General features: G+C 30.0%; 1 protein-coding gene across 1 annotated transcript in view; it reads right to left on the bottom strand.

Annotated features, from left to right (window-relative positions):
• Positions 1-20,271, bottom strand: part of cmpy (crimpy) — a 190,284-nt gene that overhangs the window by 65,906 nt on the left and 104,107 nt on the right. The window contains exon 4 of the mRNA XM_065505210.1: positions 15,547-15,677. Within this exon, the coding sequence (XP_065361282.1) occupies positions 15,547-15,677 (131 nt within the window). The remainder of the gene's footprint in view (positions 1-15,546; positions 15,678-20,271) is intronic.

The following is a 20,271-nucleotide window of genomic DNA, read 5'->3' as shown; positions in this document are numbered from 1 at the left end:
TAGCTCCCATATAAGGTCCACACCCGAAAATCACTAATATCTTCATAAATTTCTTACAAATATAGTTATCAAGTTGAAATTCAAAACAAATTTATTCAATATATACAAAAATCGATGTACCAAATTTTATGATGATAGGCCAATAATTGGTCATAACCTCCATATAAGATCCACTTCAGGAAAACACATTAACCTGCACAAATATCCATAAAAATCTATACTGAACCAAAATTTTACACCGATCCGTAATTTGTACCCAAGAATCGCACTACAAGATTTTTTAAATATTGGTGCATAATTCGGCATAGCTCCCACATAAGGGTCACTCTTGTTAATATCGTTGTTTATATGAAATTCTACAAAAATAGCCCTTAAATACTTAGGACCATAATAGGTCATAGCATCCATATATTAAACCAAAATAGTACCCAGATCAGTAATTTGTATTCAAAAATCATAATACTGAATTTTGTGAATATTGGTCCATAATTGGCCACAGCTCTCATATAAATACATACAAATCACGTAAAAATATTTTATGACAATCGAATCATAATAGGTCATAGCTCCCGCATAAGTCCCACAACCAAATATTTTGAAATTTGTCTAAATATATTTGTATACACTTTTTTATACTCTGTTTCTTCACTTGAGGGAAAAATGTTGATCCAAACGTATTAACTAATTATTAAGTATATAAATTGTTAAATTTCATTTCATGAAGTCCAGACTTAAACTCGACAACACTTCCCCTTTGCGCATGTTTAGAAGTTACAGATTTATTTCCCACTTTTTTTTTTCTCATACCACTGTGCGCCACTTTGACACTCAGATATTGTAGATCGTTTAACCCAGTTCCAACAAACTGTTCACGGTTACCTATGTAAGAAAATAACAATTTACACGAAGATTTAGAAAAATTTAATTTAGACGACAATTTCTCAATTAAAAGACAATAATTTACTGTGTCAAACGTTCTAATAGGAATTTCAGTTATAAATTGCTGAATTATATACAATTTTTTGTACATTTGAAATAAAATATCTTCTGCGTAAACTAGTCTTTCTAACAATTGTTATATTATTTCAGCTTTTATACCATCATATTTAGGTGGAGGGTATTTAAAATTCGGCACGGCCGAATATAGTACTCTTACTTGTTTTTTGTTTGCATTTATAAATATTTGAAGTTGTAATACATATTTTAAAATTGTTAGAGTATTTTTGTTTGTGATTTTAAATTAAAAACAACATATTTGACAGTTACATCCTTAGAACAGACAGTGAATATTTAATGCCTTAAATTAGGCAATGTTTTATGATAGAATATTTGTTTGCTTATTCGAGCATAGATAAACATTTGTTTTATTTTTAAAAATGTTTATCATATTTGGCCAGTTTTTCTAAATAGTTTATTTTATTTATGTGAGTATTGCCTTTGAAAATAGGTTGCTTTAGTTTTGTGTATAGTATATATTTTAGAAAATTAATAATTCATATGTTTTCATATTTGGTAATTGCATAACTTGAGGCTGATATAATAAATTTCTGGTTCATAAACTAAAGCATACTTTTAAGTTTTTATTTTATTAAATTATCTTAAATATTATTAGTTTTTAAATCAGTGTATTAAGAAACGTTTACAATAGTTCTTCACACAAATCTTTGAATAGTGTTAAGTATCCTGCAGATATACTTATCAAAAATATCATTGCGGGAGAGAGAGTGTAAAGAATATATTTATAAATCTGTCAGAAACTTTGCGTTTGGTTTAGTTTGGATCTTTCCAAAGTGACAAAATCACTGAAAATATCAAAATGTTATTTAAAAATCTGATACTAAAATTCTTCTTTTTGAAGCAACATCAAACTAGCTTATCTACTAAGAAAGTATAGACTGACTTCTGTATAATGAAATATCTAGACCTTCACTGAAAAGAGTATCCTGGAAACCGATATTAAATAAATTTTTCCCTGCTTAATAAAATCTTCCAAGTTTAACATCAATCTTCTTGTTAAATGTCTCCTCTCTCTTGTTTAATGCCCTAAAGTATGCAACTATTTTATCTTCAACCAGAATAATACTTGTCTTGAAGATTTTTGACATTTTCTAAATGATTAATTTAAATTATACTTCAGATTTGTATAATATTTATTTGTATACAATAAAAGCAGTCTCTTAAGTTTATCTTACTAAATGCTAAAACAGTTTCTTACTTAATTAAGTCCATTAAATCAACAATAAAGCTAAAATTCCTTACAAAATCTACAAAATTTTTTGTTGCTTAACAAAATAAACTGTGGAAATATTAAGAAAAAGATCCCTAAAAGTATACCACACAATAGGTTTAGGTTTCTCTAATTAAATGATTTTAAATAACAGTGTTTAAATAATATTAAAATAAACAACGAAAAACGTTTCTATGCAACAACTGTACTGTAAATAATATTTGTGTTTTTCGCTTGAATAAACATTTAAAATGAATACAATATAAGCAGAAGTAGAAATGGAAGGCATTTTTATTGTCTGTGGGCAAAATAAATTTAAGACAATAACAAATTAAAGTAATATTTCTTTGAAAATGTTGCCTAATTTCAAGGACAAATTCATTTGTGGCATCAAGAATATACACCTGGGTTGGTATGCTCAAAATTTTAATAGAAATTGTAAAGCTAAAAGCTGCACTTAAAACATTTATACATTTTAATGGAAAATAAGTGTTTTATAGCATTAATATGTCTGGGAGAAAATAAAATTTATTTTAGCAATCAACACTGGAAAATTAAAATATAACTTTAAGGTAAATTATAAATGGTAATGTAAATAATGCATTAGCATTTTGTAAATAACTCTTAAGATATCTTAAATTTCGTTTATAAAGTAAATTTTACATACATTTTAAATATGACTATCGATTGTTTATATGCAAGATTTTCCATTCCATGAAATATTGTTACAAAATTGCATTATTAATTTGAATTTAATGGCATGTAACGAATGCTTGCTACATTCATCATTTTTATAAACGTTTCCATTGATCGAAACTTCTACTTATCAACAATGTTGATAAAACGCTGTTATTAACATTGTTTATAAGTATAACAGCAGTAACAGTTGAAGATGCTAAAAATAATATTAAGGCTTATCTAGTAATAGAACATTCTAGATTTGTCTAGATCATGAAACTTCTAGAAGATGGCACTGTGTATACAAATAGTAACAGCAGATTTCAGTAAGTCATTGTATTGTAGGCGTTGTTAGACTTAACATCAACTGCATTACATCAAAAGATAGCGGCTATTTAACCCTCGGTTAGTCGCAACGGATCTGGTTGATACAAGCAAACATTTTTTTTATTGTGAATTTTTTTTTACACCCTAAATTTTAAGCTATTTTTTGATAAAAATATATTTTTACTGCAATTTTATTTTTATTACTCTTTTAAATACTTTGAATTTAATATTATTTTTATGTTTTCGAAATATAAAGTGAAGAGATTATTTTCAAATGCGCAGTTTTTTTTATTGATATTATTTTGATACATTGCGACTAGTCTCTATTAAAATTGATTGCTACTAACGGATCGCAAATTTTTAACTATGTCGATATAGAGTAGAAAACGTTACTGTCTCGCGGTATCATTGGTCTTTATCACTTCGAATGCGACGATGACTATAGATCAACTAGTAATGCGAATAGGAACTAACCTGTCCCCCAATAATCAATTTCAGTGAATTTATAAATAATTAAATTGGGAATTAAGCACATTTAAATTAAATCTTACTAAGAAAAACTATTCATTTTAGCCTGAATTGAACTATATTAATAGCGGAAACCACTGTTCGTTGCAAATCTTGCATATGTTGCAAATCTAAGATAAGTGCAATTTATGCTGGGTAGTTTGCTGTAATGTAATTCCAGCAGGATGGTGCTACATGTCACACAATGAATTGGAAAATGGACTAGAACTATTCAAAATTCCAAAGTGGACGATGCCAAAGTGATTCTGCGATTTGACATTAGGATTTTTCTTGTCGGGTTTTCTTAAGTCGCAGGTCCACAAAGCCAACATAACCCATGCCATCGGTCAAATTCAGCCTAAAAACCCTAAGGATCATGTTTATGTCCTCAAGAGCTTCTTCACATGAAGACATGAAGCGCTAAAAACGGTATCTATCTTCCTAACATCCACTCCCGATAAGGGACTACCCATTGTCGTAGTCTGTGCCCCGATAGAGCAGGGCAAAAAAAAAGAGAATATGTTACTCACCTTCATGTATCAATCTGGATGTCGAAGAGACACCATAAAATGATTTGATAGCAGGCTTACTGTAAAAATTCGGATATTCACCAAATAACCTATAGTAGTTTATCCAGTGTACAGTACTTTTGATTGCTGAATTCTGAGTTTGAGTTACACTACATTGATCTTGCAGCCTGAAGCTACACGAGGAATATAGAATACACCACCCACCCCAACCACAGAACTTGGAGCCATCTGTGCAAATAGCAAACGTGTCCCTAGCAGAAGGTAACTCGTCAATAAAGGGTAAGGGAGTGCAGTAGCCAATGTTCACAGGAGGCCGGTACATCCAGACCTCCTATGAATTTGCTTAGAGACTTCCAGCATACTAATGCATTATTATGGGCTTTACCATCATGTCAAATAACCATTTCGCATTCCAAAGGCTTATTCCCCAGGTCCTGCCAATGGCCCTTCCATAGGTATAAATAGCAATATCCGCCTTTGATGCTCTCGCTTACATGTTCGGGCTCCAGGATAGCTTGGATTCTAGAATGTTACCTAGGTAATTTGCACTATCCGAGAGCATAAGTTTCACTCCGTTAAAGTGCGGTAATGGGAAGGATTGAATTTTATACCTTCTTGAAAAGAGCACAAGCACCATTTTCCCAGGATTCACAACTAGGTCCACCATAAGTGCTTCAATGGCAAAGTGTACTAAGTGAAGTTAGTAGGCATTGTGATAATGTGTCAAAATGTTTCCCAGAAACAGCCACAGCAACATCATCAGTATATGCGACAGTTTTGCACTTCATGGAGTCTAATGTAATGAGCCGTAGATTAATGGCATGATTCCACAAGAGTGAAGATAAAACTTTTCCCGGCGGCGTCCCCGATTCCCTAGTCTAAAGATAGTAGCAGTCCCCATAGAAGAAATAATAACTCTATTGGTCAAAAGTCTACCTATGAATCAGATAATAGACTTATATAATTCAGTCAGCCTAAAGCCGAAAAAATAAAGGACCACCAATGCATAAATTTGTGCTCGAGTGATTTTTCCACAAATCCTACAATCGAGTATAAGCCGTCTCAACAGATCTGCCCTTCATGTAGGCATGCTGAGACAAAGAAAGTCGAGTAGCATCAATTTATGAACGAAGGTGCAGATCGATTATCCTTTCCTTTCTTCGAGAGGAAGGACGATCGATTAATAGGCCTAAAATCCTTAGGTCTAGTATGAGAAGCCCCTGAAAGCTAAAGTACATCTGGTCCAGGACTCTCGAATATATGACCAAACTAAGAGTCTATCCTCGTTTATGAGAATTGAGACTTCAAAGGCTCAACGGAAAATTCGGCAATTCGGTTTATTTTCCACTAGTAGTCCAGCTTTCGGTCGACGTCTGGGGACAGCGGGCGAAGGTGAGAAGACCTGCGCAAGCGACTCGTCTCAGAGGAACCTTCCACGCCGCTACGCTTTGTGTTTCTGTCCAGGTTCATGAATTTATTACGAGGACTTATAATCGGAGCAGTTAGCCAGTTTCTCTGCTTCATTGATACCTTGTAAGTAACAATTTTACCAAGATGAGATACCAAACGACTGCTTTATAATTGAAAAAAGAAAAATTAAGTTACGAGATCTCTAAACGTGTTTGTGATTCAGATTATTAACGGACTTTTCCATCATTTGTGCTGACTTTATCAATGAATATTATATACAGCCAATTAGTGACCAAACATGATGCTAAATTCCAACAATTTTTAAAACTCTCAATAATTGCAACAATAATGAAATATTTATATTTGAATAATTCAGCTTTTGCAACACATACCAAATTGCTGCAATCTAACAAAAAAAATTAGTTTATTATGTGTCAGTAAATTACGCCAAACAGAACGTTGCAATTGTAAGTGTTTGTGATTTGAATGTAAGAATAAACATGCCAGTTTTTGTTAGCGCTGTAAATTGTTTATTATGTCTACTTTTACAATATTACTTCCTTTTTGAAAGAATTACGAAAAGAGTAGAGGAAATAACAAACACAAATTTAAAGTTTCTGCTCACGTGTCTACTGCATTATGTTCAAAGTGTTGCTCGAAGAAGTAATGGTAATGGTGGTGGTACAGTTGTAAATTGTCTGATGTATATACTACATAATGTTACATATATACCCAGCAGTTATGCAAGTTGTTAATGTATCCCTCACTAATTTCAGATCACTTGGCTGACTACAATTTATATATTTTGGGCCTTAGTTGAGCAGAAAGAAGGTAATTGGTTACTGCATACATCCTATGCAGTGTTGCCAGTTTAGCCTTTTTGAGGCTAAATTTAGCCTTTTCATTTACTCTTTAGCCTCGAAATTTTGGTTTTAGCTTCGTGGCTTTTTTTTGCCTTTTCTTAATTTCAAAATAGCCTTTTTTGAAATTAAAAAAGCCTAAAAATTTCGAAACTAAAGAGTAAATAAAAAGGCTAAATTTATATTTGTGAACCATTTTCATTTTAATTCATTACTGATTTTCATTTAGCCTTTCAACATACTCAAGAATTGTGCAGTATTAAAAGAACAAATAACAATTGCCAATATCAAGTGCTTCAAATTGAAATAGTGTATTTTATATCTGAAAGCTAAAATGTCTACCAAATTCTCTTTCAAGACAAAATTGTTATTACACATTATATTCATCATTATATAATGGACAAGAGCCCCTTGAAGGCTTGTGATACTCGATGGCGCTTAATAGCCAAACGTCTTGTGGATCTATGCTTCGAGTTAAAACCCATTTTGTTTTAATTTCGTCAATGCTAAAAAGCCAAACTTTTAAGTAATTACACTGATTATAATTTGGCGTACCATCTTTTTTTAAAACCAGTATTGCACAAAGGACAAAAGGTAAATAAATGATTTGCTGTTTTCCGATTTAAAATTTCTTCTACATAGTTTGTGTTTTGAAAATGTAATACAATACAAACGTTTTTGCCACATTTTTCATACTAGTTTGATGAATGAGAGATAAAATAAAGAACATTTTAATTAGTGAAGATTATGACAAAAATAATACGACAAATTAAACTAATTGAGCAATTGCGACAAAGATTACCATATGAAAACTCTTCGCAAAATCGATTTTTTATCCGTTGATAATACACTTAAAGTAGTAAAACCAAAAAAAATATATTATGTCATATTGATAGTGAAAAATTAAAGTGCTAATGAAATTACGAAGCTTAAGGCTCCGGGGCAGAATACATTAAACTACAAATGGACAAATATAGAACCAACAATGTTCATTTTCTGACATGGTTAATCTAGTATTTAACTTTTTAGTACTTCCTTTAAGTAAAGCAGATGAATTTTATGAACATTGAAAATTGTTTAGTTTTTTATTTAAAAATAAATATAAACCTAAATTCTTAATTTATAATATTTTAGCTTTTTTTTTGGCTTTTCTTCTAAAGCGGTTTAGCTTTTTCTGGCCTTTTTTGAAGCCAATATAGCTTCTTTTTTGCCAGCTCCTGGCAACACTGATCCTATGTAATCTAGTGAAGTCAATTGTCTCTTTAGTGTCTCTAAGTAACCTATTTTTTATTTTACCCACCAGAAGTAATCAAAAGGGGTCAATTGATCCCCTGCTCAGGACATGAACGTGTTAAAATAACTAGCAACGGAACTAGTTATATAACTAGTTGTTTCCCTAAATGGTAGGTAAAAATCGTAAGTTCGGGACTGTCTCCTAAAACTTCTGGGTACTTAGTAGGGTATTCAATTAATCGGGTTTCTGGTTTAATCGGTTAATCAAGCAAATAATTAATCGAGGATTAGATATATTCGGTTAATAATCGGTTAATTTAAAATTATTCGATTAACCGAATAATTTATATTTTCATTTTAAATTTAAAATACAACAACGAATTTTGTGTACAAAAACATAAAAAACAGCAAATAAGGTATTTGAGATCATTTTTATAAACATATCGCCTATTTGCTGCAACAACGTCATAACTAAAAATCCGTGTTTTATGAACTGAGTAATACAAAATATACGCTGTTCTATAATCTTTCATATAGTTTCATCAGTTTTCAAAAAAGTCAATTATTTTTTGTGTGTGAGTGTTTTTTTGTTGTAAACATCAAAATTAAAATTCATGTTCTCTAGTATATTTGATAAGTGAAAATTTGGTTAAATACAGATTAGAAAGATATTAACATCTACTGTTAATATTTCTGAAATCGCATGATTTGTTGAAAACTTATTTAAGAAATAGTAAAATGTCATAAAATATTCAAAGACGTTTTTCTCGAAACGACTTTTTTGAATTATGACGTTGTTGCAGCAAATGAGCGATGTGTGAGTTCTTTTTGGGGTTTTAGTGAGATCTTCTGAAATAATCTTTTATAAAAATAGTATAATTTAAACGATTTTTTTCTTTAGATTTAATAAAACTTTTCTTGAAAAAAAACTTTCTCGCAGATTGTATATGTTGGAGAAATCAACAAGCATGATAAAGAATATTCATTTTTGGATTGTTTTAGATTTTTATTAATTTAATAGTTTCGTTTAGTTATGATAAAAGACTCATTTCAAAAAAAAGTTTCGTCTATAAATGTAAATACAAACAAAGTTTCAAATACATGTAAATTAAATATGTCAGTTGTTATACATACTCACTAATCATGTTTAAAAAATATCTAATTTTAATTTGAAATTTGTATTTGAATTGAAACTGAAAAATAAATACAAAAATGTGCAAAAAAAATAAATTTCGGTTAATCGGTTAATCGACACAAATTAATCGGTTTATTTGTTATTTGAAAATCAGCAATTTCAAATTATTCGAACAGTTAACCGTCCAAAATTAATCGGTTAACCGATTAACGGTTAATCGATTGAATACCCTAGTACTTAGAGTTTGTTACATGTATAACATAGTTATTTGAAAGTGTACGTAATATATTGTTTCTTTTAAGTAACTACAGTTATGTTTAAAATACTAGTTATTTTGAAATTTGTTTTTATTTGATTGTTTGAGTTGCCTCAAAATATATTTGATTTATGTCAAATTAATTAGTTTTTCCACAAACTTTGGTTTATTATGGAGTATTTTAGTATATAAAAACTTTCTTTGGGAAAAGTTCTTGAAATCAAAATTGATGTATAAAAGTATTTCCAGCTAAATTTGTGTAAAATATTGTTAACAAAACAAATGTTTTCTTTTGAAAGTTTTCTGTTAGCAAGAATATTGAAAAGTTATACGAATACATTTCCGTGGTCAATGTTGTTTTCATAACTTTAAGGACATAAAACAACAACTAGTTAGAAGAACAGCAACGACAACAATTTTACAATAAAACTGAAAATGGAAAAAGTTGTTGCAAATATAACACAGAAAACAAACTTCTGGTTACAAGTTTTTTTTTTTTTTTTTTGTTTAGTGAAAAAGAGAACAGTTTTTTAAAGAGGAAATTGTGGGATTTGAAAATAAATATAACAGAATATTGTTAGTGTATAAAGTAATCAATAAACAAGTATATTAAGAAAATTTAACCTTTATTCGAAAATTATAGAGAAAAATGCAGAAAATAATGTTATAAAGTAACACTATTGACAATATTATAAGTAAATTCGAGTATGTATCACAAATTCTAGTCAAAAATTTCAAAGAAGATTTAAAAAGTTGATGATTTTTAATAATTTTTAGCTTTATCTGCAAAATTTGGAAAATTCGGAATTAAGTTCGAAAGCATGTACCAGATATAGCATTTTGCATCGATCGAAACAAATAGTAGTCGGTCGGGCCACGGTCTGCACTATAAAGTGGTTGAGGCGAAACTTCCTAACCTCCTCATTCTAAATACTTTTTTAACAGGTATTGCAACATGTTGCCGAGCGTTTTCATAACATCATCTTACGGTTTCATGTCTGACGCATATTCTGCACGTTTTTCAGGCAATTTGTGCTTCAAATTACGTTCGGTACAGGTTCTCTGTGATGGTCTGTTTAGATTTCAGCAGCTCATAATAGATAGGACATTTTTGCCCCCCACCAAATACAGAGAATTATCTTAGCGACATGGATATTTTGCTTTGTTGTCGATTCGATGATCTCTTACAATTCGCGTTATCGTAATAAATTCATTTTATATCGCAAATAATGATTCAGTGCAAAAATGATTTACTTTTATAGCGTTCAAGCTATATCTCGGCTTCAATTTGTATGGTAACCAATTTCCCTGCTTTTGGATGAATACAGTTGAAATTGATACTTGAGTAGCTCCCAATGATTTTCCAAGCACTTATTGAGTTTTACAACATTCTTCATGGAGTTATGCCTAATCGGTCTGCTTCCAGGTCACTTTTTTTAAAAAAATATTAAAGAAGCAAAACAAAACTTCCCGATTATGATGCTTTGTTTGAACAAAAAAAATTTGTTTCTTATACTCAGTAACTAAGTGAGAATAAATGACAAATATGTACCCTTCAAAATAACATATAAGTTATAAAAGACAAAAACCACGTTCAATAGATATGACATCTATTGTAGATCCCGCATTTTTAAGTCATAGCTCCCATATAAGGCCAACTTTCGAAAATTAGTCTTTCGAAAAATTATGGAAAATTTAAAAGAAAAATGTTTTGGTCAGGCTTGATCGACCATACTTTCTTACTTGTTCTTTTTTGTGCTGTGGTACATATAGAAATTTTACAAAAATTAAAAAATAAACATGTTTTAAATAAATTTTTACATCATTTTCGAAAATTCGAAGTTATCTTCGAAATTCAAACATCAGAAAATACATAGTAAATAAGGTGGCTTTGAATCGATTTGTTGGTCCCCAAGACCATTTCCCACAATTTCGAAATTAAATTCGAAATTTCGAACTTATGCCTTAAGGTAACAAAATTTAATCATAAACTAGAAACTTTTTTTTTATACCCTTCGCCATGAGTGGAAAGGGTATATAAGAGTTTGTCATTCCGTTTGTAATTTCAACATTTTTCATTTGCCACCCCACAGAGTATATCGATGGCTTAATATAAAAAAGGCGTAACTCGATTTTTTGTTACTTTACAGGAGAATGAAAAAACTTAATAAAATCCATGAAATTTTAGACACAAAAAAGTTTTAATGCTATTTATACCCTACACCACCATAGTGGGGAGGGTATTATGCGTTTGTGCAGATGTGTGTAACGCCTAAAAATATTGGTCTAACACCCACCTTAAAGTATACCGATCGACTTAGAATCACTTTCTGAGTCGATTAAACGATGTCCGTCCGTCTGGTTGGCTGGCTGGCTGTCCATGTAAACCTTGTGCGCAGAGTACAGGTCGCAATTTTGAAGATATTTCTATAAAATTTGGTACATATAATTCGGCCCAAGGACGAAGCCTATTGAAATTGGCTGAAATCGGTCCATTATTTCACCTAGCCCCCATACAAATGTCATCTCGAAATTGGAATTTATCGGTCATAACTGTTTAATTTATATATGTATCTACACAAATTTCGATCAAATAAGTTTTATATATACAAAATTCATGTCACTAAATTTTGTTATGATCGGTCCATAATTAGTCATAGCTCCCATATAGACCCGCTTCCGAAAATCACTTTAACGTGCTTAAATCACTTAAAAATGTTGGTATATACACAAAATTCAATATAAATAACTTTCATATAGACATAAATCACACGACTTAATTGTATGGTGATCGGTCTATAATTGGTCATAGCTCCCATATAAGGCCCACTTCCGAAAATCACTCACGAATATAAATTATTGATATTTTAAAAGAAAAATATTTTTACTCATTTACTTGGTGTAGGGTATTATATGGCCATACTTTCTTACTTGTTTTAATGAGAAGATACATCACATTTTATTTCTCATTTAAAATTTATTTTCTTTTTGATATATATGTAAAATGTAAATAGAAATAAGAGAGGAACAGTTATATTAATACCAAATCTAACAGAAAGCGTAGGTTAAGAATATGAAAATAAGAATTCAATAAACCAGTCTGATACAGAGTGCAATCGCGTGCGTTTTATTGTTCACATACATAACACTTTTATTTTAATGAAGTTATTTAATATACCTTTTTTATATTGATATATTAAAAAAAAAAAATAGTTACGCCTTTTTTATATTAATCCATCGATATATATTCTGGATCGTTATAGATAGCGAAGTCGATATAGCCATGTCCGTCTGTCCGTCTGTATGTTGAAATTAACTTTCCGTAGACCCCAAATAACTTATATAAATGATTCGGGAATTCTTCCGGTTCGGTTGCTATTTAAAATCGACAAAATCGGCCCACAAATGGCTGAGATATATACATATATACAACCTCGATTTTTGTCCTATTTTTGATCTATATAGACAATATGGATATCAAATGATAGATATTTCAAAGTCCATTGCAACGATGTATATAAGGCTATAGTAAGTTGGACCAACAATGGGCCAAAATCGGGAAAAATATTTTTTAAACCGATTTTTTATTCATCAAAAAATTTTTTTTGTCATAAATTCTTTTTCCAAACATTTTTTTTAAATTAAAAAATATTTAAAAAAAATTCAAAAAAACTTTTTTTTAAAAAAAAGTAAAAATAATTTGGGAAAAAAATTAATTTTGTTTAAATAATAATATTTAAAAAATATTTTTAAATATAATTTGGTGAAGGATATATAAGATTTGGCACAGCCGAATATAGCTCTCTTGTTTTTTTTTATTTTAGAGGGTTATTGTGAAAGACACTCCAAATTTAGTTGAAAACTGAATGATTATCATATACATTTTTTAAAGAAATTTACTGCTTGCGCTTCTGAATTAACCCCTAAGAAGTTCTTCTATAAACAAGTACAAAATATAAATTTTGTACTTGTGTTTGCACATTTAAAGAATTCGAACATAGAAAATTTTAAGTAAAATTAAAAATAAATGATCATTTCATGCAAAACTCAAATATTTTACATAATTTTTGAATATTCGAAGTTAAGCTCGAAATTCGAACATAGAAAATTACAAGAAAACCATTAAATAATGTGGCGTTTTAAAGAGTTTGCTTGGTTTTGGACAATTTTGATAATTAAAATTTTCGAATTTATCTAAATTTTTTTTTCTTATTTCTTATTTAGAAAGTCAAATTTTAATTGAAAACAAGTAAGAGAGCTATATTCGGCTGTGCCGAATCTTATATACCCTTCACCAAATTATACTTCAAAATACAAATTTTTAAATATTTTTAGGTAAACAAAATTTATTTTTTCTCCAATATTTAATTTTTTAGACATTTTTTTCCAATTGTTATTTTAAATTTTTTTTAAATTTAATATTTTTTTTTTTAGATTTTAAAAAAATTTTGACCCATTGTAGGTCCAACTTACTATGGTCTTATATACGTCGTTGTAAAGGTTTTTAAAATATCTATCATCAGATATCCATATTGTCTATATTTGTGACTTAGTAATCCAGATATATGTAGAAAATTGGTAAAAAATCGAGGTTGTCCTGGTTTTTTGCTCATATCTCAGCCATTTGTGGACAGATTTTGCTGATCTTAAATAGGAAACTTCTCGAAAGCATGTCTGACAGAATTATTGAAGATTTGGATCCCGAAGATATCTGGAGTCTTCAGAAAATTGATTTCAACAGACGGATAGACAGACGGACGGCCATGGCTTAATCGACTCCGCTATTTATAAGGCTCCAGAATATATATACTTTATAGGGTCGGTAAATTATATTGTGGAAATTACAAACGGAATGACAAACTTATATGTATACCTTTCTTACGAAGGTGAAGGGTAATAATTAAACATAAATTATAATTCAATAATTTCATGAAAAACAAGTAAGAGATCTATATTCGGCTGTGCCTTATTACCCTTCACCAAATTATACTTACAAATTTTAAATATTTTAAGCTAAACAAAATTTAATTTTTTTCCAGTTGTTTTTTTCATTTTTTGGAAACAATTTTTTTTGGATTGTTATTTTAAATTTTTAAAATTTTTTTTTTTAAATTTAAAAAATTTTTTTTTTGTGAAAAAAAAATTCGGGTTAAAAAATTTTTTTCCGATTTAGATCCATTGTAGGTCCAACTTACTATGGTCTTATATACGTCGTTGCAAATGTCTTTGAAATATCTATCATTAGATATCCATATTGTCTATATTAATGTCTTAGTAATCCAGATATAGGTCAAAAATCAAGGTTGTCTTGGTTTTTTCCTCATATCTCAGCCATTTGTGGACCGATTTTACTGATTTTAAATAGCAAAATTCTCGAAAGCATGTCTGACAGAATTATTGAAGATTTGGATCCAGAAGATATCTGGGGTCATCAGAAAATTGATTTCAACAGACAGACGGACATGGCTTAATCGACTCCGCTATCTATAAGGATCCAGAATATATATACTTTATAGAGTCGGAAAAGAAAAATGTAGAAATTACAAACGGAATGACAAACTTATATATACCCTTCTCACGAAGGTGAATAGTATAATAGCACATTTTACATCATTTTCTAAAGTTCGAAATTTGAGCATAGAAAACTATTAAATAAGGTTGATGTTATTTTGTTTGCTTTTAAATGGTTTTCGACAATTTCGAAAATTCAAAATTTCAAATTTACGTCTAAAAGATGCTACATTTTAGAACATTTTAATTTAAAAAAATTAACAGGTTTTAAATTAAGTTTAAGCACTCAATACAATAATAATACTTTTTACAAAATGTTCGTCAATTCGAAGTAAAATTTTAAATTCCAAACATATTCTAATAAGTGCCAAATTTGAATGGTAAACTGGCAAACGAAAGTTATGAGTTGCAAGAGTTTTACACATTAAATAAAGTGATATATTTCGTACTATAGTCTCAAATTTAGTTTCCTGAAACAATTTTCACTTTTAGAAAATTTGAACAATGAAAATATTAAGAAAAATATAAATTAAAACGGGTTTAAATAAATTTTGAGCTAAAGTAACAGGTTTACACAATTTTTCAAAATTCAAAGTTAAGTTCGAAATTTCGAACTTACTTCAAAAAGAGGCTAATGGAGTATATAATTTGAAAATTAACCAAATTTCAAACGTATTTGTGTTTTTAGACATTTAAGGCAGTAGAAACTAATCTATGTACCCAGGAACTTGTTAAAAAATGAGAAACAATGAATGTTTTCGTTTCTTTGCTCTAAATTTACGTTTTTTTTTTTTAATTCTGTTTAACTTAATTTTTTTAAGAGCTTAATTTACATTTTTATAAACATTTTCCTTTTTGTTTAAGCAACTTACCTTTTTCTACTTAATGATCGTTTCCTCCTTCTTCTCAGCTTTTTATATGTAAAAGTGCTCGGTGAGATTGTGTAGTCCTCATCAAATTCCATTTCAAGTTTTATTAAATTTTGTAAATTTAATTGGCAGTCCTAAAACGAAAATAAGAGAAAAAAAACACACAATTTATTAAAGCAACTGCAGTTAATTTCAGGTCACAAAAAAAACTCTTAAATGCACAAAAACACACACACAATCATTTGATTGCCTATATTGTCATACGAAATTTGTTAAATTAAAAGTCAGCCATAAAATATGTCAAAAGAAAATTCAAGAATCACCAAGCTGCAAAACAGCAGTAGTAAAATAATTCGTACGTTAGTTATAGAAATTGTCAAGGAAATCTCTATAGTAACGTTAGTACAATGGTGTGGGTAACAGCAGTTAAGACATTGATTAAATGTCTGTAATTTGTGGTAGATGTCAGCGCTTAACAAAGATCTATAACAAATGTTGCAACAATAGGTCCTTGCAAGCGCAATAAAAACACATAAGTTTATGTTATACATACATGGCATTATGCTGGCGCCATGACAATGTATCTGTGATACTGTGAGAGGGCATTAAGTGAAAAAAAGGCAGCTGGAAGCATCAGCAGCAGCAGCATCATTGTAAGATGTCACATCAAGCTGATGCTAACAATAGAGATGCACTTTATAAGCATTGCAATCAAATACATTTTATCAAATAAACACACTAGGGTGGTCCGTCATCTAAAAATTAAATGCTAAACATTTAAGAAAAATCGAATAACTTTTACTAGTTTTCTTTTTCTTTCTTAACAAATATCTCAAAATATCCATTTCATGATAATGTCTGATTTTTCGACCTTTTTTATTATTAATTTTGTTTATTTTTATTTAAGCTTGAGGTCACTTTTTTTATAAATAATTATATTTATTTATTTTCAATATTTCGCTACTCTTTGTGTAGCATCATCAGGAAAATAGTTTAATAAATTAATTATAATAACAAATTGTTTTTTCAATATTTCAATAAAATTGTCAAAATGAAAAAATTTTAAATATTATACAAACAAAAATATTCAAAAAATATTTAGAACAAAAAATATTTAACTTCTGTTTCCGTTTTTATAAACTAAGTGTCTGTAGTTTTGAGCAACATTATCTGTATCTGCCTTAAAATTAATTCTTAGATTTGTTGGTACATTTATAATTTGTAACATTTCTAACATATAACGACGTTTATAATTATTTTCTGTATTCAAAACTAATATATTTTCAAAGTCAGGATAGTGATTCAAATTAGCACACATTGTGCTAATTTGAATCACTATCCTGACTTTGAAAATATATTAGTTTTGAATACAGAAAATAATTATAAACGTCGTTATATGTTAGAAATGTTACAAATTATAAATGTACCAACAAATCTAAGAATTAATTTTAAGGCAGATACAGATAATGTTGCTCAAAACTACAGACACTTAGTTTATAAAAACGGAAACAGAAGTTAAATATTTTTTGTTCTAAATATTTTTTGAATATTTTTGTTTGTATAATATTTAAAATTTTTTCATTTTGACAATTTTATTGAAATATTGAAAAAAACAATTTGTTATTATAATTAATTTATTAAACTATTTTCCTGATGATGCTACACAAAGAGTAGCGAAATATTGAAAATAAATAAATATAATTATTTATAAAAAAAGTGACCTCAAGCTTAAATAAAAATAAACAAAATTAATATCCATTTCAAAAAACATAAAAATTTGTGAAAGGGGGCAAGGTTTGTGGAGCTTCTGAAGAGTGAGTATAAGCTTATTATATAAATATTTGGTATTGCTGAAAACCCTAGGACTAGAGGATTGACTTGGATATAGATCCAAGTCTCCTTAAATCATTAGCATTATAGTTTTTAATATTTTTTATTTTTAAATGCCGAAATTCCTAACATGGGAAAAAGGTGTTCCAAAAACTGATTTTTTTTGAAAAGTGCCTACTGTGATGTTACTTACCTTGTGATAGTAAAAAGGCTTTGCAGATGTTTAAGAAACATATATATAAGTTCCCGTAGTTCCTATAGGAAGCACAGGGCCATAACAAATTTATTCCATTCTGATTTGTCCGATGAAAGTGTTTTTATCTCATTCCAGCGTTGTTTGGCAGCTTCAATTTCCTTTGCTACGCCTTCCTTGCGGATTCCACTCGACAGATTGTCTTGTGACATCGTCAACGGGCTTTCGTAGAGTATGCCCTAGCCAGCACCATTTTCTTTTTCGGATCTCGATATGTACGGGGTTTTGGGAGGTTTGGAACCATAGTCTTTCATTTGGAATCGTAACTGGCCAGAATATTTTTGAAATTCTCCGCAGGCATCGATTTATGAAGACCTGTAACAAGTTAAAATCCTTCTGGGCTACATTCCACGATTCACATCCATAAAGATGAGATGATTTTATGCAGGAATTAAATATGTTTATTTTGGTTCTTTTCGAAATATGTGCTGATCGCCATATGGGGTTTAAGATACCAAAATACTGTTTACCAGCTTTTATTCGATTTCTTACGTCGTTGCCGACATAGCAGAACATTGATACGTCTTCAATATTCTTCTCATCTATTGCGAATGCTCTGTTGTTAGAAGCATTAATTCTCATTGCCTTAGTCTTGGCAATATTTATCTTCAGTTTGTACTGCATTGATCTTAGCCTGCATGTCATTGAAGTTGTGAGATAGTAGACAAGTTATTCCCCTCTGTTCAAACGAGGCATCTCATTATGTTGTCCAGGACGATATTCAAAAGTAGGGGCGACTAGGGCTTTGTCTCACTCCAGTTTTAATTCTGAATGAGTCACTAATATAGCCATCATGAAGAATTCACAAGTCTGCGTTGTGATATAGGGCTTTAAAAATATCAATTATTTTTGTTGGGGCGCCTTTGCATGCTAGTGTACTCCATTTGGCTGAATGGGAATGCGTATCGAATGCTTTCTCAAAATCGATGAATATCAAGTAGAGCGGCGTCCTCCACTCAACAGATTGTTCAATGCATGATTTGCGGGGACAAAAGCCAGCCTGTTCATTGCGGAGAAGCGGATCGAGTGCGAGTGATAGCCTTTTGTTGATGACTTGAGAGATTATCTTGTTTGCGATATTGATAAGGGTTATGCCACGCCAATTTTTACATTGTGGCAAGTCTCCTTTTTTTGGTATATTAATAATAAGCCATACATCCATCTGGTCTTTTTGGGATGTGACTAAATCTCCATTTCTGTTCTTAAGTGCCCAGCAAAAATTTTGTAAATTTTTGTAATGACAACTAGTTATTTCATGCATTCTTTTGTAAGGAGTGGTGGTTACCCAGCACATTATTTTATTTACTAGAATAAGTACTTATTTTTATACAGGCTGGTAATGAACTTTTGCATTTAGCACAGCTATCTAGTGTGTTTGACTGGAAAACGGGAGGTTAGTGGTTCGTCACCTGTCAAAGCCATTAATTTTTTTGTTCATATCATATTCATTTATATGTTGATGTTAAAACTATTGTTAACTTCCAATAAAATAACTCGTACATGGAGCAGTGAGTTAGGAGCTTGACTATCAAGCACAAGCAAATAATGTGACTGGCAATATTTTTTGTGTTTTTTTTTTAGCTACATATTCTTGTTGTGAATTTTCTACTTATTTCTCAACTGATTGTAAGTACATTTGTAAGCTTGACCCCTGAATTTTTTAAAAATCTTGAACAACGGTAAGTAGTGTTTCAGTCAAATAATAAGTAGTTATCGCTTTGCTCCAATTATACTTGCTGGCTTACTAGGTAAGTAAAGTTTTTGCTGGGTGGTTTGTTAGTAGAAAACGTTTTTTGGGTTAGTTACTTAGCAATTCTGTATAAATCTTTTGTTCTATCGGTTGCAGCTGCTATTTCGAAACATATATAAAAATATGGAGCTTTTTCGAGGATCGGTGCTTAGCGTTTTTAGAAATTTTTACTTATACCTATTGTTTTTTTATAAATTGTCGAAGTTTTGATAGGTCTTGTGCGGAATGAGTTCGCTTAAGTGGGCCAAATTTTACTTCACATGCTTTTGTATTAAGTTTTCTTTTTGGTTCATATACAAATTTGGTATAGTCCCGAAGAAAATTTTTTTCTACAAAAGAAAAAAAATATAGGGACTTTTTTGGAAAAAAAAACGTACATGTTTCAACTTTGGATGCGAGTAACTTTTTATAGAGACGAGATAACTGTTAGTACGTTGTAATTATTTTTTAAAAAGATGATTTTTTAAAAAACAAATCGAGCAAAATTAAAAAAAATAAATAAACCTAAATATCTGTTCAACTAAAAGCGATAACCTACATATAAAAGCACATTTTTTTTGTAGACCCTCTCAATGACTATTTATTTTTTAAATTTCAGTTCAATCGGATCATAAATGGATTTTTGGCGATTTTTTTTTAAAAAATGTTAGGCTCTAGATGACCAATTTTGAGGGGTCACGCGCTGGCCCTCATTATACCTAGGAAGCTGTAAAACTGTAAACCAATTCTGAACCAGTGTGCATCATTATTAACAGCCTTGAAAATCATAATTTTTAGTGTAGAGGTGTAACTTTGAATTATTGGACAGGTTAGATCCCGGAAATTTAAAATTAAACAACTAAGAGTACTATATTCGGCCGTGCCGAATCTTAAATACCCTCCACATTATATGATG

Source organism: Calliphora vicina, chromosome 3, assembly GCF_958450345.1.
Source record: "Calliphora vicina chromosome 3, idCalVici1.1, whole genome shotgun sequence".
NCBI lineage: Eukaryota > Metazoa > Arthropoda > Insecta > Diptera > Calliphoridae > Calliphora > Calliphora vicina.
This window is presented reverse-complemented; position numbering and strand designations above follow the sequence as displayed.